The sequence below is a fragment of the Pyrus communis genome, chromosome 1, assembly GCF_041283825.1.
Source record: "Pyrus communis isolate YQ-2024b chromosome 1, ASM4128382v1, whole genome shotgun sequence".
NCBI lineage: Eukaryota > Viridiplantae > Streptophyta > Magnoliopsida > Rosales > Rosaceae > Pyrus > Pyrus communis.
The window spans coordinates 4,724,920-4,750,457 of NC_142565.1; the positions used below are offsets into that span (position 1 = coordinate 4,724,920).

At 36.5% G+C, this 25,538-nt stretch overlaps 4 protein-coding genes across 4 annotated transcripts; 2 read left to right on the forward strand and 2 right to left on the reverse strand.

Annotated features, from left to right (window-relative positions):
• The first annotated feature begins 1,705 nt into the window (after nt 1-1,705).
• On the forward strand, nt 1,706-3,651 carry LOC137720091 (peroxidase P7). The gene is made up of 3 exons (XM_068459102.2): nt 1,706-2,364; nt 2,451-2,642; nt 2,928-3,651. Exons 1-3 carry the CDS (start codon nt 2,155-2,157, stop codon nt 3,480-3,482), a joined length of 957 nt encoding a protein of 318 aa, XP_068315203.1. The 5' UTR covers nt 1,706-2,154; the 3' UTR covers nt 3,483-3,651.
• Nucleotides 3,652-3,787: 136 nt separating this feature from the next.
• Nucleotides 3,788-6,307, reverse strand: LOC137720092 (sororin-like protein). Its single transcript, XM_068459103.2, has 4 exons — nt 5,894-6,307; nt 5,398-5,533; nt 4,908-4,971; nt 3,788-4,304 (listed from the first exon to the last, which is right to left on the reverse strand). The coding sequence occupies exons 1-4, from the start codon at nt 6,174-6,176 to the stop codon at nt 4,176-4,178; spliced, it is 612 nt and encodes a 203-aa protein (XP_068315204.2). The 5' UTR covers nt 6,177-6,307; the 3' UTR covers nt 3,788-4,175.
• A 3,028-nt stretch (nt 6,308-9,335) lies between these two features.
• LOC137719564 (BTB/POZ domain-containing protein At3g56230-like) lies at nt 9,336-12,209 on the forward strand. Its single transcript, XM_068458601.2, has 3 exons — nt 9,336-10,919; nt 11,157-11,333; nt 11,624-12,209. Exons 1-3 carry the CDS (start codon nt 10,758-10,760, stop codon nt 12,077-12,079), a joined length of 795 nt encoding a protein of 264 aa, XP_068314702.2. The 5' UTR covers nt 9,336-10,757; the 3' UTR covers nt 12,080-12,209.
• A 7,043-nt stretch (nt 12,210-19,252) lies between these two features.
• LOC148699017 (uncharacterized) lies at nt 19,253-21,147 on the reverse strand. Its single transcript, XM_088678716.1, has 3 exons — nt 21,132-21,147; nt 19,462-20,343; nt 19,253-19,348 (listed from the first exon to the last, which is right to left on the reverse strand). The coding sequence occupies exons 1-3, from the start codon at nt 21,145-21,147 to the stop codon at nt 19,320-19,322; spliced, it is 927 nt and encodes a 308-aa protein (XP_088534842.1). The 3' UTR covers nt 19,253-19,319.
• Between the last annotated feature and the right edge of the window lie 4,391 nt (nt 21,148-25,538).

Below are 25,538 nucleotides of genomic sequence, written 5' to 3' on the forward strand. Positions count from 1 at the left end.
TGGGCTCGTGAATGAGGTACTTTTAAATGGGTTGGGCATTCCCAAAATATTATTGGAATAAAGTCAAAAGTAAAAGTGTCGGCAATAAGCATATCTTTGAGGGAGAGACTTTTGTTCCGATGTCGTATTAGAATGTTAAATTAACACTCTCAACACTACAAGCCGGTTTGCAAGATAAGGATATGGTATGTGTATAATCGGTTTGTATAGAAAAACGATGCCCAAAAACTTGTAAGACCATCTCCAACCGAAAGATTTAGAACCAGATGACCAAAAGTAGCTCGAAAACCAATATATGCTATAAATCTTCAACGATATATATTGGGTCCTAACAAGAACTTTAGCCGGCTTTTTATGGGAAACTGCACATTTTTTTGGAGACTAGTTGGAGAAGGATTGAATTAAGACAACTATCTCTCTAGTACGTAGTGCCGAACTTTGGCACAGCGCTGCGATAAAGCCTCTATTTCTTGATGCATGCATGCGTGATGGAACCTCTATATGACTCTGCAACTACAGGTTTCTCAAAAGAGGGACATTACTGTCCGCAGGGGCCCTTCCTCGAGCTAAAAGACATAAACTAGACTAACGTGGAAGTGTGGACAATAACAAAGCCAAAAGGTGGTCCAATAATTTGGATTTGTATAGAAAAATAAGAAATGTTTAATTAAATTATTTAATTGCTTACTCATCTCATTGATATCTTTTTATATTCATCTTTACACGGTATACGATTTATTAGGTTTTGTCTAGCAAGATAGTGAGAGATTGTAACTCTTAGTAAGCGATTGTAAATTAAAACTAACTTTCAATTTTTCCTTTGTTGAATATTAGTGATTACTAATGTTCAGGACTTTTACAAACCATAAGTGATACCAAGCAATATGTCATAGCTACACAATATATATGACGTTTGAATCATTTAACTTAACTTTTTTCTATGTTTACTAACACATACGAAATCAGACTAATTAATTCGATTTTCTTTCCTTACTTCTCTACGTTTAAGTTTCCCAATCCTTTAATTTTCATGATATAAACATGCCACAAGTCTCTTATGTTGTGCATTATCAAGCTAGGACAAGAAAGAAAAAAATGACAAATACAGGAAGCGAATCTTGACACGCAAGTGATCTTAAAATTATTTCCTAGACAATGAAATTAGCCAAAGCAAAATATATGTATCAATCCAGCTTTACTTTAGTCGCTTTCCCAATAACGAAAAATAATTTACATAGGATTCGTCTGCCTTTATGAAGCTTGTTGGTTTCTCAAGTGATTTTGGTCTGGTTTGGTACTGAAGTAATTTTGAAAAAAGCTGGGAATCATTTTTGTGTTTGGTAAACATTCAATTTTAGCTTTTTTTCATAGTTTTGGGTGAAAAAAAAAAAGCCAAAAACAAGAAGCTGCAAAACCCAGCTTAGAAAAATCGATTTTTTTTCACATCTGTTTTACATAAATGTTTACCAAACACTATAATACTGCTTTTTTTTTCCTTTCAAAAGCACTTTTACAAAAAAGTTTACCAAACACTCTGCTACTATATTTCACAGCTGCTTATTCTCATAGCAAAGTAGAAGCAGCTTTTTTCAAAGTACAGCAATACCAAACCAGCCCTTTATCAAGTTTGTGGTTTCTCTTGAGTTGTGACTTGTGTGGTTACAGGGCATGAAGATATATATCTTGAGTTGTGACTTGTGTGGTTACAGCGCATGAAGATATATATATATATTACACCATTGTTTTACATATTTTTTAGACACGTTTTGTGAGGTCCACTTTGTAATTTATTTTAAAGATCTCAATCGTTTATCTTTTAGACTATCATTCATAGATGTTCATTGCAAAAAATTAGACAAATTCAAAAACTATTAAGACATTCATTTGTAGTGAATAAAATAGAGCAATACAGTTCTAAAAAAAAGATCCTAAACTCTTAATCTACAATCATATGGTTTCAGATTTTGGTGATTTTTTGTATGCATAATCTTTGAGATAAGACTTAAATTATAGATGGTTCGGATTGTGGAAATACATTACAAAGTGGATCTCACAAAAACGTATGCCAAAAGTTGTGTAAAAATGGTGTCACGGATCCATCCCCTATATATGAATGTGTGTGTGTGATCTTCTACTAGCCCAGAGAAGTGTAACATGGCTTCCAATTACCACTTATTCCTACTTATCTTTGTCTTTGCTGGTGCATTTCTTGAATCCAACTGCAAGCTCACTCAAAATTTCTACAAATCCAAATGTCCAAAAGCATTGTCCATTGTGCAAGAAGGAGTTATAGCAGCCATAAAAAATGAAACGCGCGTCGGAGCTTCCTTGCTCCGTCTGCATTTCCACGATTGCTTCGTCAATGTAAGTATATTTACCTTCACTTACTGTGCTCGTGTTCAGCCATTCTTAACTGAAGGGGTTGGCTTACTTTCTTTGTTTAATCTCAGGGTTGTGATGCGTCGGTGCTGTTGGACGATACATCAAGCTTTGTTGGTGAGAAAACAGCAGCTCCTAACAACAACTCCATTAGAGGATTTGAAGTTGTTGATCGAATTAAAGCCAAGCTTGAGAAAGCATGCCCCGGAGTAGTCTCATGCGCTGATCTTCTAGCTCTTGCTGCGCGTGACTCGACAGTTCATGTAACCTATCTTAATTTCTTGTGAAACATGTACAAAATGAACTGGCTACAAAAAATTTCATCAAAAATGGAACTGACCGTCACTAAACACACAAGAAACCATACACATAATACGGTTTAGTATCCTTTATTGTCTGTTTAGTGTCTCTCAAGTCTATAACTCGTTCATGTGTGCACATATTCCCTGATCTCTTCCTCCAAAATCTCAAATTTCAATTAACATTGTCATAAATCTTCTCCATTGGCATCTATTTTTACATGTAAATTAATACTTTTGGAATTGCAGTTGGGAGGTCCTTCATGGAAAGTTGGTTTGGGAAGAAGAGATTCAACCACTGCTAGCAGAAGTGCTGCCAACACCTCCATTCCTCCACCAACTTCCAATTTAAGTGCTCTAATTTCAAGCTTCTCTGCACAAGGCCTCTCCTTAAGGGACTTGGTCGCTCTTTCGGGTTCTCACACAATTGGCCTTGCAAGATGCACATCATTCCGCCCACGCATCTACAACGACTCTGCCATCAACGCCACCTTTGCCAGTTCATTGCAGAGAATTTGCCCAAGAAGCGGAAATAACAACAACCTTGCAAGACTTGACCTCCAGACCCCAACACATTTTGATAACTTGTACTACAAGAATTTGTTGAAAAAAAAGGGACTTCTTCATTCAGACCAGGTGCTCTTCAACGGAACAACTTCTACTGGTGCACTGGTTAAAATTTATGCAAGTAACACATTCACATTCTTCAAGGACTTTGCCGTGGCCATGGTCAAAATGGGAAACATCGATCCTCTTACGGGAAGGCAGGGCGAAATCAGAACTAATTGCAGAAAAGTGAACTAAAATTTTATGAGCTCATAGATAGAGAATGGAGTGCGAAAATCTTTTCATTTGTATAAAAGTACTCATGTGTTTGGACATAAAAAAATAAGTCGGAGAAATGCGACTAAACCATAATGTGGGCAGTTAAACTTATTATCGATGTTATTCTAAATCCAACTTTCCATTTAAATTTGTGGTTTTTGTTAATCTGTTTAAATTTTATTTAATTTTGCCACACTTATCTATTTTTACACAAATGATAATGGGAGAGAATTTCAAACTCGAGTCCAAAAACTACTTGAGCTATAATGCCCCAAACATGTCACTACACATTTAACAGCTATGCTTTCATTTCACTTACACAATCAAATCAAATCAAATCCGATACAAAATTTAGTAGGTTAAAGAGACGGTTCAAAAAAGAGGGCAAACAGGACCCCGAGTGATTGTTCCACTACTTTAGGAAACTTTTACACTTTCTCATGCTTTCTTTCATTTACTTGCTTAGCCTTCATCTCTACTTCTCGAGTTGACTGTACACAGAGATAAAAGTGTTCTAACTATCAAGGACTTACATCGATGTAAATTGGCGAGCGGTGGTAGTTACATCAGAATTTGTCGATTGCACACGATTGTGACTACACAGAGAACACAACGGGTTCTGGCTCCCTTGCTTTTTCTATACGATGCAATATATAGCGCTTCCATTTTACTCTAATCAACTGAATCAACTTCCTCTTCTGACAGTTCAAATGCATCGATCTCTGCGAAGTATTTTCTCTTCTCCTCAATCTCTTCTAAGTAAGCTCTCTGCTTCTCGGAAGCTGGTACTGCACGCTGCTTCTGTAGAAATATCACAATCAAATTAAAAGTGAATAACTATAAACCCAGACCTTATTGTAAAATGGAACGTAACTTATTTCACCGCAGGCTGTACAGATAGGAAAATAACATGAACTCGTTTCAACAAACACAAAACCTGCTAGAACAAACTAAAGGTCACTTATAAGTTTGAGGATTGTTTAAACAAGTGAAACGATAAACAGACCATATAGTATTAAGTGGACTACATCCCCTCCCTTTTTGTCTTTCACTAGCATGGAAATAAAAACAAATAGACGACAAAGAAAAGTCAGCTCCAAAAATCTGCTGCCGGAATCAAAACTCTGAAAGAGATGTTATCTCTCAAACTGTAGCCCAAAAGACTCAACCTCACAGTGAAGAACGAATCTTGCCATAGACATGTTCTTTCGGTGTCAATACAGAACCATGTTGTTTGACAGGCTTGTCGATATATAGAAATTCTAACTGTGATAGAATAATGTTGTTTTGGAGTGATATGAAAGCACAACAGAACTGATCAATTTATTGTAGGAACCAGACTCCAGATAAAACTAGCAGTTTCTACACGAAACAACGGGAAAGTTACCATAAACGTTAACAAACCTTTTTGTGAGGAGCCAATGATTCCTTGGATGCACTGTTGTGTCCGCTTTCCTTTGTTTGTTTCCTATTTTGAATGGGAGGAAGACACACAGAAGCATTAGCTTTAACAATACCCATACAAATAGAATATCAAATAGAAGCGTGCCAAAGGAAAAAGCGTATTTAGAGTATTCTCATTCAAGAAACAGCAAGGCGTTACAGTAGTCTCAGCAGATCACTCAAGTGGGACAACGGAAGACTTGGCGCAAAACCATGCACAATGGCGTTCTACAATTCATATAGCCGACCCACTTAGTGGGAAAAGGCTTGGTTGGTGTTGTATTGCTCTCAAAATGAATATCTTATCATATTCTTGTACTAACAACCTACAATGTTTTGATGAATAACCTCTTACAGCAAGGCATCTAACTTTTGAAAACTCCAAGCAGTGACGTCGTTTCCTCCCATTACTTCTACAATCCATAGCACTACACGGGAATTAGACACTTACCTAGCATTCCGGGTCTTTGGTGCAGGAGGACAACTCCAGGATCCAGCATTTTCCTTCCCTTTACCCTTCCTTTTTACTGCAGTCTGTCTTCGAGTATACACTGAACAAGGTTCAAGAGCCTCACGATCGCTGGTACCTAAACTCGAAAACCAGAATATACCAATAAGGTCTCAAACCACTTAGATTTTCAAAGAAAATGCACAGCTGAGTGTAAGAACAGCATCAAGTTCAATTCAAAATATGCACTCAATTGCGAACACAGAGCAACAAATTCAACTAATACCAACAGATTCAGGCTACAATTAACATTCGAAACAAACAGATTCCAAGCGAACTGTTGTTCTTCTAGAGTTTCCACTAATTTACAGCAGAAAATTTCCAAAGCGCATAGAAAACCCTAGATTCCCAAATTGAAATAAAAACCAGAACAAACAGAAATCGCAGCCCAAACCAACCAAGAAAACGAAGAAACCCAAATCCGGAGCAGAGAAATTACCAGAAGCGGAGGACGAGACGGGAGGAGGACGAGGAGGAGTGGACGGAATCGGCGGCGGGACTGCGGAGGGTTTAGGGGTTAAAGCCGAGAGGATGTTCCTAGTGACGGAGGCCAGCTTGGGATTCTGGCGTTTGAGCGCGGGGGTGGAGGCGGACGATGACTGAGAAGAGGCGGCGGTGGCTACGGTGGTGACGGTGGTGATGGTGGTGGAGGAAATGGTGTTGGTGCAATCCGAGAGAGGGTTTCGGGATCTCAGTCTTCTTCTCGATGGCTCAGCTTCCATTTCTTTTTTTTTTTTTTTGCTACTTCATAATTTGCTTACTTCTTTATATATGAATGAATGAGTGAGTGAGTTGTGGGCGCAAAAGAGTGGCGGGAGAATTCTGTTCTGTTCTGGAATCTGGAATCTGGATGGTTCGTCGTTTTTCTTTACCGAGTTACGAGTAGCGGGTGCTCCCCGTTATGGGCCTAACCTAGGTTGGGTCGGCCTACTATAAAACTAGGCCTAAGTATTTCTTCTCTTTTATAAAAACCTATGGGCTGAGTAGAGGTTGGTGTCTCTGGGTCTATTGAATTAAAAAAGGGAGCATACCCGAATACCGAACCGAACCGAACGGTTTAGAAATAATTTGTTTTTTTGGGGGTTTTTTTTTTTAATGGTCTCCGAAATTGATTTGAATTCAGAATTGATCAATATCGTTCTTAAATTTGAATAGCGCGGTTTATTGTGGTTTTTTAATCTGAGTGTTGTACAATAACATGTTAATGTGTTTGATGTGATACATATGTGAACTCACACATCCAATTAAATAGCACCACGTGATTAAACGTTTTTTTTTTTGAAAAGCAACTGTAGGATGGATTTTATTGATAAAGAAGAAACAGTTACAAAGTAAGGCCGGCAGAAGAAGCTGCCTCAAAGACAATCAACAGCAGGCAAATTAACAATAAAATCGGGGGGGTTCTTCAAACCAAGAGCAGGAGGTACAAAGAGCAAAGCGGGCAAGGTGGTGAGCAGTACCATTGCCTTGGCGACGGATATGGGCAACCGAAGCTCCAGTAATCTTGAAAAGAGAAGCCTTAGACTCTTCGATAAGATGCCCCAAGTTGGACATATTCAAAGAGTTCTCGAGCAAAGCTTTCACGATCTAGAGAGAATTACACTAAAAAAGGAAATCATTAAAACCTCTTTCCATCGTCAACAATAAGCCTTTCCAGGCAGCCAAAGCTTCCACTTGAAGGGGAGAGAACACAAAACGAAACCGAATGGAAGCTCAAGTGGGGAACAATGTTTCTCCCAGGCTATCAAATGAATTTTTCTAGAATCATCAGCACCATTCCACCAAAATTTGGCAACCATTTTGTTGAGCTCGTCACAAAGGTACTTGGGGAGTAGGAAGCAATTCATAGTATAAAGCGGAATAGCCTGGGCAAACACTTTTACTAACAATTCTTGGCCTGCAACACTAAACAACTTGCCTTTCTAGCTTTATAATCTTTTCCATAATTGCTCTTTAATATGCCCGAAGCAGGCAACACGATTCTTACCGATCAGAGTTGGGAGCCCCAGATAATTAACATGTCTGTCAACCCTTTCAGCACCCAAAAGGTTAGCCAAACGAATCTGATTTGGACGATTAACATTTCTACTGAAGGATTAAATGATTTAGATCCATGTAGAAAAGGTGATTGAAAATCATTATTGATTAATTAAATTCTTAAAGTATTGGTGTAATTATCCTCTGAAAATATTTCGCAAAAAGGAACAATTCTGTGTGCCTAAGATTTGCACTTTTCTCCAAGAAATTCAATGGCCTTGATGGTTTCGTCGGCAAATCCACATTTTCTTTGGTTAATCAATAATCGCACACGTGCTCATTGTCTGCAGATTCCATACTTTTGTATCTAACATGGGCAGTAAGAGCAAACTCAAAACAGATAAACAAAAAAAAATTATGATTTCCCAAATCCTAAGGTAGTTTCCTAGGTGAGTATGTATTATATTCATAAAATATTTTTTTCTCCCATTGATCACGATATATCTTACATTGCTAGTCTCAAGTTCGAATAAAAGAAGAGAGAAAGTGCGTCAGATATCTGCAATAGACATTTCGTTTTTATGTTAAATCTCTATGATCATGATATAATTATCAATTAAGTTATGTAATGGTAAATGTAACATACTATACATTGGTCCGCAAAATATCACTACATCGTTAATTGGAAACTTGAATTCCTCTTTATTCAGATGAACACTTATATTATAACTCGTATAGTAACAATATTTTGTAACAGTGTTATCCGCATATTAAAAAATTTATCTCCTTCAGCGATCCGATGATTTGATCAGTACGTGAGTGTGAACCACGTGTTAGCAAAACGTCGTCTGAGACTCTGAAAGTGGATAGAAAAAACAGCAGACATGCACCGCACCACTGAAGATTTTGAAAAACCGGGGTCCGTGTGGCATTTGGTTTACAGTTTCCAGTGTTCCAAGCAAAGAGAAAAAACCACGTAAACCAGGGGCCACACCAAATCAAAAAAATCAAAAGCACACTTCTCAACACAAACCCTGCTGCTTCTGCTTATCGTCTTCACCTATATAAATACGGTACCAACCCTCCTTTGCTTTCCACTTCATTCCATTCCACCGTATAAACTTACTCATAGGTTTCGCTTTATCAGTTTTCTGAGAACTTGGTTGGCAACAGAAGGAGAAGAAGAAGCAATCGAAATTCAAATGGAGGCAATTCAGTCCTGGGTTTCAGAACACAAGCTTACAAGCATTGGTGAGTACACCCAGCACTACTTTAATCTCCTTCTCTTTTAATATCAAACCCGTTTAAAAATGCTTTTTCAAAAAGTACTTTGTCCACCAACGCTTCTAGTAAAAACACTTGTATTAGAAGCACATTACTATTTGAGCAAAAATGTAAGCCCTTTCTGAAGGAAAAAAACACTAAAGTTTTCTTGAACATGTACTTTATCTTTATTTATAAAACACTTCAAATATACTTTTTTTTTTGTAAAATTTCATAAGCGCTTTAAAATATTGTTAGGAGCGTTTTTGGTAATCTTGAAGTGTTTTTAGTTATTGTAAAAGGACTTCCAAATAAATCCTAACACGTATTATCAGTCTAATAATTAAGTTTGTTAGAACAATGTGCTTCTCTGCAAGACTGCAACCAACTTTGAAACCCCCCTTCAATAGTTTAAAATAGATTAGAAGGGATTAATAACAATGTTAATTAATCTCTTTGTTTCTGTGTAATCATTATTACAGGAGGAATATGGGCGTCAGCAGTTGGAGCATCTCTAGCCTATTCACGAACAAGAACACCCCTCAAGCCAAGCCTGAGGCTTATACATGCTAGGATGCACGCACAGGCCTTGACCCTGGCTGTCCTATCTGGTGCAGCAGTCTACCATTACTATGAGGAGCATTAAGCAGCTGCCCGCCACCATGGAGAAAACTAATGCTTCTCCAATAAGCACCTGCCTAAGTCAGTACTCCATTGCATAATTCGACCATTTCTACTATTAAGTTGATCTTAATTACTTAAGAGTTAATCTGAACATTAATGTGTACGCTGTCTCTTAATCAATATTCTATCTTAGTTTCTTTATTTCACTTTTATTAGTTGCTGTACTGTACACCATATATATAAGGAGGCTTGGTTTATCTACGTATATCAATTCCAGTAGGTTCGAATCCCCTTCCTTATTAGGATAAAAATGGGTGGTACTATCCACACATTAATTTTTTATTTTCCAAACACTCCTCTCAATTTCTGACCGTCAAATTGAAATAATTAAAAAAGATCAATCATCAAAATTTAACAAGGGTGTGTAGGAGGTCAAAATAGGCGTGTGAACTGAAAAATAATGAAATTCATCCTAACTAGTTCGAAGGATGATTGTGGGTTCTTGGTGAAAAAGAATGGTCTCGTTAAAACCTTTCCCCAAAAAGAGAAAAATCTGGTCTAAGGGAAAGCGAATTGGTTCACATGCGTTGTATATACAAAACGCGGTAATAAAAGAAAATTGTTATCAACACTAAAAATATGTTACTATTCAAAAACGAGTGGGGAAATTGTACTTGCTGAACGACTTCTTTTAGTGTCGATAACAACTCCTGATAGAATTACATCCACGACCTACTGCAATCTTTAATCCCGTCGAAGGACTACCCAGCATGAAGGTGATGATGAATCATGACCGGTCCAATCATATTGGAGGGTGGTGTACAGACAAGCTAGGCTGGCTTATTTTTTAGGTCAATGAAATATTGTAGACTAATTGTGGAAGTTTATTAGTGTTAAAGTAGTTATTAGGACGTGCTTTGCTTAGCACATATTTGCTGTTGTAAGGTTGGAAAGTCCTTTTCTTCTTCCTAACATTCCAATTCCATCAGTTACCAATTCCCATTATTTTATTCCTTATATATCTTAAATTAAAACACACTCAAAAGAATTGGCCTACCAACTTCCCAATCTTCCCTAACTGACCATTACGCCCTCCAACTTGCCATTTTCAAGTGACTTTCCTCTGAACTTTCAAGGTTGGTTTTAGTCATTTCACTCAAATACAAAATAGTGCAATATTCTACTCAAGCCAATCATGGTTGTTCAAATTAATTAACTGAAGGATAAGGTGAAGTCCAACAAACTCTAGCTAGCAAGGGAAACAGAAAAGCCTTTGCTTAAATTCTGAGAACGTTGAAAAGAAGAATCAGCTTCTTCTTCTTCTTTTAGTACTACAAGAAAACTCCCCTCGTCCCGTCAATATTTTCTCACCAAAACAAGATAAAGCTTCTTCTTCTTTCCCTACCATCCAGGTTTCCTCAAGGTTTTTGTAGGCAGATATGGACTGCACCATTTGTACTTCTATGCCAGTTATGCTAAGGCCTCCGAGGAATGTAATTTGCTCGACATGCTATGAGGGAGCTAGGAGCGTTATCTTCTTCATAAATAAACAGCTTCAAACTGCTCAAGGACCAGCTGATCAAAAACCAAATTTGTGTAAGGCAAGCTATCTGGTTCCAAACTTTTCTCTCTTTTATATATATGCTTGATCCTTTCTATTAGTCACACTCTGAGTTTCAACTTTTCATCCTCTTCATTTCGTAGTTACTATAGTTACATACGCATATACAAAATCCTATCATACAAATCAAAATACAATAGTTGAAAAGCAAAGTTAATCAAGAACAAACTCAAGTTATAGTGTCTTTTATGTGCTGCTAATTTATTTTCTTTTACAGACTCTTGAAAATGTGTCGAAATGGGTGCGTGACATGAAAGCAGAATCAGAAGAACTCAGTGAGAAGATTAGATTTCTAAGTGGATTTTCTGTTGCATTTAGGGATCAAATTCACACTGACATATTATTGCAACCTGGTGAAAGCGGCCCTCCAATTCCCGCCCATAAAGCCTTACTGGTGACTCTCATCTCTTTGTGTAGCAATGTTTTATCAATTACATATGAAAGTTTTTATATGTTGGGGTTAACCTCATTTTTTAAATGCTGATATGTGGTTGATAAGTAGTCGATAAGCATGATATCGTTGAACTTACAATTGTTAGTATGTGGTCAATAAGGTTGTTGATATGTCATGATATTTTTGTCTGTTGTGCAGTTAATGGCAATATTTAAGAGTATGTACATGTGATTACTGTTCAATGAGGAACCATTCCTAATTTTTAAATTTTTGTTATTAATATACTGTAGGCAATAAGATCAGAAGTATTTAACAACATTCTAGACTCAGATGGGTGCAAAGCTCCAGCAACCGACACCGTAAAACTGCCTGAGCTGAACCATGAAGAGCTGGAGTCTCTATTGGAATTTCTTTACAACGGAGACTTGCCTGAAGATAAGATGAACAAACACATCTACTCCTTGTCCCTTGCAGCTGATAAGTACGGAATCTCGTACTTGCAGAAGCTATGTGAGTGTCATATGCTCAAGTCTATGAGCCCAGCCAATGCTCTTGATGTCTTAGAGGTTGCGGATGTTTGTTCCAGCCTAAAACTGAAGGAGAATGCGTTGGACTACATTGTTAAAAACATGCATGATATAGTTTTTTCTGCAAAATATGATAGTTTTGCACTTAAGAATCCGCATCTATGTGTACAGATTTCGAGGGCATCATTAATGGACGCCAAAAGAAATTCAGTTTCCTAATATATTAGTCAAAGATCAGTTAGACAAAGCCAGCACGCACAATCAATTGTGTGGAGTTCTTACAATTTTGTGAGTATGTAAATCTAAATTGACCTAAGTAAGAACGTACGTGTGTAATTTTTGTTTACTATTTTTTATCTTCAAATATTACTACGTACAAGTAATATTGTGTTCAAGATAGAAAAATTTTTGCGGAACGCATTCTCCACATTTAAAATTTAAACCTTACTCTGTAAAATTCACATAATCAATATATGAAATATATTGTTAAATTTTAGCTTAACCATAGAACCATGGGATAAGCCATGGATGTTACATATATATGGACCTACACGTATCTACATGATAACTTGTACATTATAATCGACTCCACCATCAAGATTCCATGTGCGTCAAATGGATTCTCTCACTTTTGTTGGATTCACGCAGATTCGAGCAAAATTGGATATGGCGGCGAGGCCTACATAGCTGACCAGAAGCTTTCCGAAATGGATCGTAACATAGATGCCATTTGCTCCATCTGTCAACTGCTGAAGATTATCCCGAACGTCAGCGGTCTTGAAAAGCTTCAGAGTCCTCAAATTCTTTGTGTCCACAACCAGAGAAGCAAATTACTTTCCATGTAGAGCACTCTGAGAAATGATCGTTTGATTATTGTGATGTTTTTGAGGTCTGATTAAAGATATATTCATCCAAATATATGTGAAATGCTGGACGGATCGGTTTGCCTCCATGTATGGCTTGGATGTTACTGATTTATTCATGTTCTTTCCCGTTTCAATTCGAATTCTAGTCTAATCACCATTTTCTTGTTGATCGTCGACCGTCTCTTCGAATTTGCAAGTGTCTGTTGTGATTTCTCATGGATTTTGTCAGAATTGATCCAACAAGACCTTGAAATCCAACCTGAAATTGAGTCCAAAAACTTAATTAGTAAACTTGAGACAGTACACATTATGTCCGACACAAAGATGGTATACCATATATCATTATAAAAGTGAAATGATGTTTTATTTGTTAAGCTATTAATTTTTTTTAACAGAAATATCTCACCACTTGTTTAATGAAATATGATGTATGTGTTACAGACAACTAAAAATTCTGTGATATGCGAGAAGAGAATGACGTTGGTACGTTATTTTAAAAATGTTAGGCGTTCCGTTTCATTCGGACAATGGCACTATTGTAAATTTATATGAATTAAATTGGTTAGGGCTACGTTGAAAAGTCAAAATGGGTTTTTTTTTTAATAAACTTGGGCATGGGGATTTTTTCATAGACTAGGTGAGGATGAAGGGCTTAATTGTAGATGGCCTCTTTGCAGAAATCCAAAATTATATTTGTCGTTTTTTGGTATTCCAAACACATATACATCAGCCCTAATTAGCACAAAAACAAACATAAGCCCACATTTATCCAAAATAAAACAAACAAACAAATATAAGCCCACAGATCATCCTACAAGAAAAACGTTGACAAAAGGGAAGGAAAACCTAACCAATACAAAACCCATTTTGACCAAAAAAAAAACTGAAAACCCTAGCCCATTGACCTAAAAGATTGGAAAATATAAATATCCTCTTCATGTCAACGAGAGCACACGCACCATTCTTCTAAGTTGACATACTCCAACTCTGAAATTCTCTCTAGTCTTATTGTTCAAGAGATTTTGAAAATATTCAAGGCATAATGGCGTACAGGTTTTGCAGCGTTTGTCATGACCAACACTTTCAACAATCTCGGTCAGACAGCGTTACCATGCAATATCCATCTCCGGTTATGACGCCACAGCCTGGGCATTTGACATCAGTTAATCCATCAGGATTATTAACTCAAAAAATTTATCATAATAATTCTGCAGATAATTACATATGCCTGAAATGCCTTCAAGAATTCATGAGCGTTAGGAATACCATAAATAAGCTTATACCTCCTCACGCGAAACTGTGCAAGGCAAGCTCTCTCTCTCTCTCGCCCCCTTTCGCTACGTTCATAATTATGATTCGTTTGGCTTGATTTAGTAATTGGTTTTTTTTTTCCACTCTTGTCTTTGGCATTCACTGTTTCATAATCTTACTTGAAGAAAAATGGATATAAACTATTGAATATTTTTAATCAAGACTTACAATTCTGAAAATCAGCACATGACAATGACATGGCATTGACTAGGCAACCCTGCTCAGTCGTCCGAACTAAAAGTTTTCCTTAAAGACGTGTTAGAATAATTGGTATCGATGACAATGACATGCTTTTATTAAATTGGTATCGATGATTAATTTTGGCTAATTCCTTTTTTTCCTCTTCTTTTTCTTACCTCCAGACTCTCAAAGACGTGTTAGGATGGGTGTTAGAATCAGCCAAAGAAGTTAAAGCACAAACGGAGAAGTTGATTCCTAGCCTGGCCTGCATATGGAGATGTTCTTGCTTGCAGTGACTTACTTGTCCTTCCTGGTGATTGAAGGATACATAAAGGTATCAAGAGGACCAATCGAATGTGGGAGCAATACTGGTACCATTTAGCTCTCTACTGAAGCTCTCCAATTTTGCGATGCTTTCACTTGATTTGATCAGTTTGTAATTCTGGAGTACTCATATGATGTATTATGTATGAAGTTTTCTTGAGTTCTATTGTTTCCCTCCTCTGTAATTTATCATAATTATATTACTACAAGTCCAATATTAATATAAGTCCATTTGTTTTCTTGACATACTCTAAACTATGGTTTTATTATTACTCACATCATGGAAAAAATCTAACATTCTCCCACATGAGTATAATTAAACCATACACAACATATATGTTCAAGCAAACGAAGGTGATCACTGACTTTTATTAATCATAATGACTTTTACAATCATCCACAATAACTGTAGTCCAGTCCCTCTTTCTGTGTAAAACCTTTAGCCACCAACCTGGCCTTATGTCGTTCAATATTCCCATTGCTGTCTCTTTTGGTCTTAAACACCCATTTGTTCCTGATTGGCTTTATATCTTTTGTTCCTTCAACCAAGCACCAGACACCATTTGCTTTCATGGAATTCAACTCATTTTGCATGGCAGCATGCCATAAGGAGGCTTGTGGACTTTCTATAGCCGCATTATATGTGGTGGGATCATCAACATCACCAAAATCATACTCTACTTCGTTCAAATAGGTCACATAATCATTTGATAATGCTGACTTTCTGATTCTTTGTGATTTCCTAAGAGGAACAGCTGCCTGCATCAGTGTTGTTGGATTAGAGGATTCTGCATATCCACTTGAGATTGGTGGTGCTGTTGCATGTTGACTTGAAATTGCTTGAGGAATCAACATTTCGTCAATGTCGTGAACGACATCTTGATGCTCATGCATTGGAGTAAGTTGCTCACGGACCTGTGAAAGTGCACTATTTGATGGAATAGTTGTTGGCAAAGTTAGAACACTCGTACCATTTGTAGATGACTGATTATTCTCTTCCATTTGTTCAAACACAACTATTCCTTGAATGGGAGTACAAAGCTCCACCATCTTCAATGAACTTGGCATTGTTGCTCTCTGCCAAACGAGTGTGTGCATTAGGGCAATAAAAACGATAGCCCTTGGATTTCTCAGGATACCCTACAAAGTAACAACTTGAAGTCACTACCTGATCAAATTTCTTGTACCATTGTCTAGAGGCTTGCTTAAGTCCATAGATCGACTTATTGAGCTTGCATACACAGAAAGAGGGATTGGACTACACAGAAACATTTTCACCTGTTTCCACCAAGGATTCCTTTAAAGTCATCATGGCTCTCACATCTCACTTTGACCTTGAGTTGCATCAAATGGACGTCAAAACTGCTTTTTTGAATGGCAATCTTGATGAAACCATTTATATGAAACAGCCACAGGGATTCATTGAAAGGGGGAAAGAGAGTTATGTATGCAAGCTCAATAAGTCGATCTATGGACTTAAGCAAGCCTCTAGACAATGGTACAAGAAATTTGATCAGGTAGTGACTTCACTTGGCTTTGTAGAAAATAAAATTGACAACTGTATATATATGAAGTTGATAAGATCAGATTTCATCTTCATGGTTTTATATGTTGATGACATACTTTTGGCTAGTTCAAGTGTTCAATTGCTTAATGAAACCAAAAGTATGTTATCTAACAGTTTTGACATGAAGGATTTGGGTGAAGCACACTTTGTTTTGGGCATTGAAATTGTGAGGAATAGGTCAAGGAGAACCATTGGTCTTTCTCAAAAGAACTATATTGACAAAGTTCTTAAGAGATTCAACATGGCAAATTGCAGCAATGGTGATGTACCTATAGGCAAAGGAGATAAACTTTCCTTGGCTCAGTGTCCAGTTACAAACCTTGAGATTGAAGACATGAAAAGTAAGCCTTATGCTTCATTAGTGGGAAGTGTGATGTATGCACAAGTATGCACTAGACCAGACTTGGCTTTTGCATTGAGTGTCTTAGGGAGATTTCAATCGAATCCCGGTGTGGCACACTGGAATGCAGGAAAGAAAGTTCTAAGGTACTTGAAGAAGACCCGAGATTATGTTTTGGGGTTTCATGTAGTAGAAAATTTGGAAGTGGTATGCTACACTGATGCCGACTTAGGTGGTTGTGTGGATGATAGGATGTCAACAAGTGGATATATTTTTATGATGTGTGGAGGTACAGTCTCATGGAGGAGTAAGAAGCAAACTACAAGGACTGTGTCAACAATGGAATCGGAATACATTGGTTGTTTCGAGGCAATGAAGCAAAGTAATTGGCTAAGAAACTTAATTCGTGAAATGGAGGTTGTAAGGAGCATTGAAAAGCCTTTGAAGATCTATTGTGACAATGCTGCAGCTGTTTTCTTTGCTAAAAACAATAGAAGATCAGAGGCATCAAGGCTCATGGACATCAAATATTTGAAAGTACAAGACAAGGTCAGGGAGAAAGTAATTGAGATAGAACATATAGGAACTTTCAACATGATTGCAGACCCATTGACAAAGGCCTTACATGTGACAGCTTTCCAACGACATGTAACTAATATGGGTTTGCAAGGATGTCTTGATAATGTTTGAATGTGGGAGTAAGGTATGATAACTTTACTTATATTGATGATTTGATGTTTATAAAGCTATGTTGTTTGGTATAGCTTCAGACAGCATTTCTTATATGCAATCTGCATTTTTGGTTATTTCATGTGCTTCATGGAATGTTACGTAATGCAGAAATAATGAAGGATACATAAAGGTATCAAGAGGACCAATCGAATGTGGGAGCAATACTGGTACCATTTAGCTCTCTACTGAAGCTCTCCAATTTTGCGATGCTTTCACTTGATTTGATCAGTTTGTAATTCTGGAGTACTCATATGATGTATTATGTATGAAGTTTTCTTGAGTTCAACTGATGAGTTATTGTGGATGATTGTAAAAGTCATTATGATTAATAAAAGTCAGTGATCACCTTCGTTTGCTTGAACATATATGTTGTGTATGGTTTAATTATACTCATGTGGGAGAATGTTAGATTTTTTCCATGATGTGAGTAATAATAAAACCATAGTTTAGAGTATGTCAAGAAAACAAATGGACTTATATTAATATTGGACTTGTAGTAATATAATTATGATAAATTACAGAGGAGGGAAACAATAGAACTCAAACTTTTGAATTAAAGTTGGTTTCAAACTCTAAAAACTGACATGTAACTGCTGCCACGATAGGAGGGGCAGTTATCATTTTAGACAATAAATATAGCTTGGTCCCTCTTCTCAGATTACCATCTTCATATAGCACTAGTCCTATTGAAAGTGAGAACTATTACGAATCTAAGAGAAGAGAAGAACCTTGCTGCTAGTTTTTATGGCGAATCCTGCAAGTAAGCTTATTGTCTTGTACACTTAAATGGAATACTTTTACTAAGTAATAATTTTATGTTGATGTAGTTTATGGTTTGGTTGATGATGTTGATAAACAATGAATGTTATCTTCAATGAACTTGGCATTGTTGCTCTCTGCCAAACGAGTGTGTGCATTAGGGCAATAAAAACGATAGCCCTTGGATTTCTCAGGATACCCTACAAAGTAACAACTTGTAGTCCTCATATCCAATTTCTTCTCATGGGGATTGTATAAACGAGCTTCACATCGACAACCCCAGGTATGGAAATGTGAAAAACTGGGCGTCCTTCCTGTCCAAAGTTCAAAAGGAGTTGAACAAACAGCTTTACTTGGTACACGATTTAATATGTAATTAGCTGTTCTTATAGCCTCTCCCCAAAGAAACTCAGGGAGTTGTGAATGGGAAAACATACTCCTAACCATCTCCTTTAAGGTTCGATTTCTACGTTCTGCAGCTCCATTTTGGGAGGGCGTACCAGGTGTAGTATACTGAGCAACTATGCCTTCTTGTTGCAAATACATGGCAAAGGGTCCCTTTTGTTGGCCAGCTTCTGTAAACCTACCAAAATATTCTCCTCCACGGTCTGATCTTACAACCTTAATGTGTTTTTCCAATTGTTTTTCCACTTCAAGTTTAAAGATTTTAAAACAATTAAATGTTTTTCCACTTCAAGTTTAAAGATTTTAAAACAATTCCAAACCTGTGTTTTTTCAGAAATCAAATAAAGATATGTATACCGAGAGAAATCATCTATAAAGAGCACAAAATAAGAGTTGCCACAAATCGTTCTAGTTGGAAATGGACCACAAACGTCAGTATGAATAATTTCTAAAAGATCATTGCTTCTCTTCGAATTTGACTTGTTATTTGATGAAGTGGTTTTACCCTTATAACAGTCAATACAATTTTCTAAGTCGTGAAAACTTAGATTTGGCAATGAACCTGATTTCACCAATCTCATCATTCTCTCCTTGGATATATGCCCAAGTCTCCTATGCCATAACATAGAAGAATTATCATTAGTGAGCATTCTCTTTGAGGCTGAATGACTAACATTATGACATTCATGAAAATAGGTACACTGGATCTGCCAAAGATCAGAATTAAGAGAAGCATAACCCAACAAATTATCCAACTGATCCTTTAAATAAAAATGAATACTTAAGTCATCACCAACATATGAAAAACCATCTTGTACAAACTTAGTAGCTGACAAAAAATTCCTTCTCATTGAAGGTACATAAAGGACATTATTTAACATCAAAACATAACCTGAAAAGAGTTTTAACATAACTTGACCAACAGACTCAACATTGACACGACTTCCATTTCCAACATAAACACTGTAATGCTCCTTATTTTGGCTCTCCTGGCTTTGAAATCCCTGTAAAGAATTGGTTATATGCACGGAACAACCGGTATCAAACCACCAAGAATTTTGAGGAATAAAAACCATGTTTGATTCTACTGTTACAAAAACATTTATTTGTTTTATACCTTTCTTAATGAGCCATGCTTTGAATCCTGCACAATCCTTCCTTAAGTGCTCGAAAGAATTGCAATGATGACACCTCTTGAAGTGGGGTTTATTTATCTTAAGACCAGAACTCGTGGAAGGAGTATCACCTTTATTAGGTCCTGCAGAATTTGAACCATGTTTCTTTGACCCTTGTGCAGCATTTGGTTTGGAACCTATGTAATTCGACTTCCCTTTGTCAAACTTAGAAGTTCCAATAGCTTTATTCTTTCCTTTTCCAACATGAATCAGATTGACGCTGTCAATTTTTGACTTCTTCATTCTTTCTTCTTCTTGGCAGCAGATGGAAATCAGTTCATTGATATTCCATGTTTCCTTCTGAGTATTATAGCTCACCTTAATTTGCTCATAATCATTTGGCAGTGAGAATAAAGCCAAATGAACAAGGAATTGGTCAGCTATGGCAATGTCCATTGCATTCAGTTTGTTAGAGAGGTTGACAAGTTTGAGCAAATGCTCTCTAACACTCCCAACGCCATCATGCTTAGCATTGATTAACTCTGAAAGATAAACACCAGTCTCAGCCTTATCAGACCTTTTAAACTTTTCCTCAATCTGGGCCATGTACGACTTGGCCAAGTCACACTTTGGAATACCACCTCGAATATGCTCCTCCATTGCATTTTGCATGATTAACAGTGACATTTGATTAGCCCTTTCCCATTTGGCAAATGTCTCCTTTTCTGCAGCAGTACTATCTTCAGTCAAGGCTGTTGGTTGAGGCTGGGAGAAAGCAACGCTGAATTCAAGCATCCCCAGATGCATTTCAATTTGTTGCTTCCAAGTCTTAAAGTTATTGCCGTTAAGTTTCTCAATGTTCATCAAGTTGAGCATATTGAAACCTGCAATTTTTTATAGAAATTTGATTCGAAATTCATGAGTTTTGTGACAAAGAAAAGAAACTTAATATTCTTTGTCATCCAACAACTATAGAACCAGTCACACTTTTGAGCAAGAAATTGTCTATATATATATAGAAAAGATGAATTTCCAATCATGCACAGCAAAACATAAACACTGGAAGTTATGTAAATACAATGCCTTTGGGCAAGTAGGGTTACAGACTTTGCAAGTTCCATGTTTCACTGTACAATAATTCATAGCTAGTCCCAGTAGATTATTTCTTTGGAAAGTTCTCTACTTGATAAAGCATACAAATTATAACCACTTTACTACATTGAAATTGTAAAACCTTAATAGTATGCAGATCACTTTGGTGACTCATTCATGTCGTTTTGCAGATTCATCAACAGATAGTATAAATATTTATATATTGCCCTCAAATGAACAATTTCAATTTGTTCTCATTTGATTAGAACTCAAGCAACCAATTGAGAAAAAATTATAATGACACAGAATGCTCATTGTAGCAGTTAATTCATTAGATTGCAGTAATATTGGTTGCAGTATAAAATACAAGGAAAGATTTAATAATCTTGCAGCGGATCATGAATTAAATCGAAATATATCATTGTCAGTATGAGTTTATGGTTCAGATTAACCTGGCTCTGATACCACATGTAAACATTCATTGTTTATCAACATCATCAACCAAACCATAAACTATATCAACATAAAATTATTACTCAGTAAAAGTATTCCATTTAAGTGTACAAGACAATAAGCTTACTTGCAGGATTCACCATAAAAACTAGCAGCAAGGTTCTTCTCTTCTCTTAGATTCGTAATAGTTCTCACTTTCAATAGGACTAGTGCTATATGAACATGGTAATCTGAGAAGAGGGACCAAGCTATATTTATTGTCTAAAATGATAACTGCCCCTCCTATCGTGGCAGCAGTTACATGTCAGTTTTTAGAGTTTGAAACCAACTCTAATTCAAAAGTTTGAGTTCTATTGTTTCCCTCCTCTGTAATTTATCATAATTATATTACTACAAGTCCAATATTAATATAAGTCCATTTGTTTTCTTGACATACTCTAAACTATGGTTTTATTATTACTCACATCATGGAAAAAATCTAACAGTGATAATATTGGACCTTCAATTCATGTACATAAAATCATATTGGTAACCCCTTCTCCCTTTATCTCTAGATCTGTTAATAAATAGGCTGAATTAATCAATTTACAAAACCAAATTGTTGAAACAATCGCTTTCAAATGTTTTATTGATATGATTATTCTTTGACAATATATATCAATTATTAATCAGCATAATTTATTAATCTAGGCGACTAGATCAAAAATCTTGGACACTATTACTCCAGACTCGTCTCAAAGTATAACACTGCCTGAGATGACCAACCATGAGGAGCTTGAGTCTCTCTTGGAATTTCTCTACCACGGGCAGTTGCCGGAAGAAAGGTTTAGCAAGCATATATACTCCTTGACGCCAGCAGCCCAAAAATATAAAATCCCATACTTGGAGGAGTTGTGTGGTCGTCACTTGAACTTATCCAATGTTCTTGATGTTTTAGAGCTTGCGGATTCTCGTGCCAGCAAAAGATTGAAGATGAATGCCTTGGAATACATTGCCGAACACAAGAGTGAAGTAGTTTCCTCTAACAAGTTTGATACATTTGCAATGAAGCATCCACATTTATGCTTGCAGATTTTAAAGGATTCATTGTTCAAGTCTGGATTGGATGGTCGACAATGAGTTCGGAGGATGGTTAAAATTAAAGGTTATTTGGCTAAAGGTCAATAAAATCTTTACTAATAGTGATATCAATGGTCAATTTTATTTTTGGGCATGATCAATGAAATATTTATAATAATTATGCATAGGTCAATGAAGCATGACACATGAGTTTAGGTTAGTTTTGCAAGATTTAAATGATTTAGTATTTGGAACTGTAACCCGACATGAACCAAATTGGAACCAGCATGAACTGAACGGTACTGGGCCGAACCTCACCGTGCCACCACTAAAGAGCAGGTCTCATAAGTGGTGTTGATGGTGAGAAAAGGGGAGAAAAAAGAGACCTATATATTCAAATGAGAAGAAAGAGACGTAAATTTGAAGAGAGAGACCTAAATATTCAAGAAATAACCCAAAATATTTAAATGACCTAATTATATTTAAACGGGTTAGGCTCAATAGGATAAGAACAGATATGGAGTATAATAGGATAATATATTAACAGGTGTAGTTTAGGCCGTTGATACGAACTTTATATCAATTGTGAAATGAAGTGAAATAGCCAACATTTGAGGGTACATATATTTTTCTTTCTAAATATTATGATATACTTATACTAAGAGGTGAGGAATTATAGGCTGGCCACATAATGTGTTTATCATAATAATATGATAACAAACTTGCTATTCATGAAATTTATTCTACTTTGACAAGGATATAGGCTTCCATTCCTTCAGCACAAGGCCACACACAAAATCATAATGGCGTACGTAGGGTTATTTATTTTGATACCGAGTTTTGGGTTTGGGATTGGGATGTGGGATCAATTTTGTCGATGGCCTAGGGTTAGTTTTAGGCCCTGGTTGTTCGTTGATACGAAGCATTATATCAATTCTGGAAGAATTAGCCAACGTTGGAGGTTGACTTGTGGTGGTAATATGTACAAGGGCATAGTTTTTATACATAGATTTTGGACTGTTTTCATGCCAAAGATTTTCCTTTCTGGCCCAAAAAATAATGAAAAAAACAACAACCGATTAAGGAAAACATAATTTTAACCTCCTGGTTCTTTTGCAAAAATCAAAGAGGCCTACAAGGAGTTTGAAAACGAGTCCTCCGAAGAAAAGTAAGAGTAATGTTATTTATAACACGTTTTTATATCACATTTTTATACCATCTGAGGTGGCATCTGATGTAGATAGCTACATTATTTTAAAATTTTGCAAAACTCAAGAAAATGAAGGAGAAAAACTCTGCGTATACTACAATCATAATTTAATTAACTAATTTTTCTTAATTATTAGTTTATTAAATAATGAACTAATTTAAAAATCAGATTAATTCAAATGATGTGGTTGTTCACATCAAATGCCACTAAGCTGGTATGAAAATATAATATAAAAATATAATAAGAATAACTTTACTCGAAAAGTAAACCTAATAAACAATCCTACTTCCATTCCTTCAAGCCAACACAAGGGCGCACACACTACAGTATTATTGATTCTGCTTCTGGTCTGCAGCGCTGCTTTTATTGGAAAAATTAAATAAGCCATATAAATTATAGCGTACTGCTGCTGCATTTTCTCTCCGGCAATGCAACCTCCACCTAGTCATCAGCCACCGCCATAAGCGCGACCTTGATCGAACCCCATAAACTAATAGTTATGCCCTAATTATCCAACTGCGTTAGTCAATACTTCTTAATTATCAGAAAATGTTCATTTACATATGCTTGAAAAGAAATTATGACTTGCGGTATCCAGGACGTTTTTGAGATGGACAAACATGCTTGAATTTGATGAAGCAAAATTCTTGAAGTTGATTAAATGTCAGAAGATTAAATTCCTCACGGGACGTGCATTGTAGCTGTGCAAGAACACTTAATTACTGCTGCGTCTAGTGGACTTGGCTTCTTTTCAGGTTAGTATTTTATGTTGTTAATTTATGGATCTTGCCGATTTGACATTGTTATATGTATTGTGAAGGTGAGCCATATATATAAGAATGTTTGTAGCTAACATGTAGATTTTAATTTAACTAGACGTTATTTTGATCTTTTTTTTTTAAAGTCTCGGAAACTATTGGTCTAGTAAATTATAACGTTCATATAATTAATACAGATTTCTTATTCAGAACCACCAAGGTGGGTGTGGGATTGCTATTGCCTATTGGTTACTTGCAAGACCAATCATTTTGGGGCCTTCGGTTACATAAACCAACAGTACTCCAACCACTGTGAAACGAAATGTCCTTGACCACTACGTAACCCAGAGCCAATCCTGAGATTTTAGGAGCCCTGTGCGAAAGTGAATTAGAGACCCTCAAATTGCGAATTTAATTTTTTTTTTAATTTTCAATTTTCAGTTTTGCTTTCTATAAATTCTAATAGCACAAACAAATATAACAAATCAACTGACAAAAAGGTGAATTATTTTTTTTCTTAATTACTTAAAGGTCCAGCCACTTCGTACTACAATGTATTGATATTCCTCTTCACTTATAAGTGAGAGGTCTTAGGTTCGATTCTCGCCAAAGACAAGTTTGAACTACATCCTTGCTAATTTATTGTGAGGTTAAGCCCACCCCCTTCTCCTTAGCGTAAATAATATCATTGGTTCAAAAAAAAAAAAAAAAACTTAAAGGTCCAGGGTTAGAATTTTTATTTTAGTTTTGTGGAAATTTTATATTATTTTTATGGAAGTTTATGCATTTAATAATAATGAAGTAAAAATTGATGTAGGCAAAGCTTCGTACCCATTCCCAAACGGATTCAGAGAAACATAAGTACCACTTGTGTTAACTGTTGATATTATAATTTTTTTACACATATTGGTATATATACGTATATTCATGTAAAATTGAAAAATCAAGGACTCTTCCAATTTGGGAGTCCTATGTGGTGGCACCACTTGCACACCCTCAGGGCTAGCCCTGACATACCCTTACACTATAGGACCTTCATTTCATCAAAGGCACGCTTGAAATTCTACTTCTTGGACCCTTACTCTTAGTACCCTCTTGATTTTCCAGTAGCACGGTAAATATTTTATCTTAGTGGAACTGAAGCAAAGCATGATTGAATTTCAGTGGATTATGGTCACTCTGCCACTTACAAGCACTCTAATGCTGGAATCCCACATCAGTGGGTGAAAAGAAAACAATGGGGGTTTAAATATGATTACCCCACTCCAACTAATATCGAGGCCTTTTGTGATAAAACCCCACACCTGACGGATTTGGCAGGTGATAAAGTTGGGGATAGTATCGGTGTTGTTAGAGTGGGGCCTCGCAAGCCCGTCGATCCAAAGATCCAACATAGTATTAGAGTCAAGGTCGGGCCCGTGCAAGCCAAATAGCTTGTCACCGAGAAGGAAACAAGCCAGGACTCTTAACAGAAAGCAGGCCTCTGAGTTCCATTGAAAGACTCTTA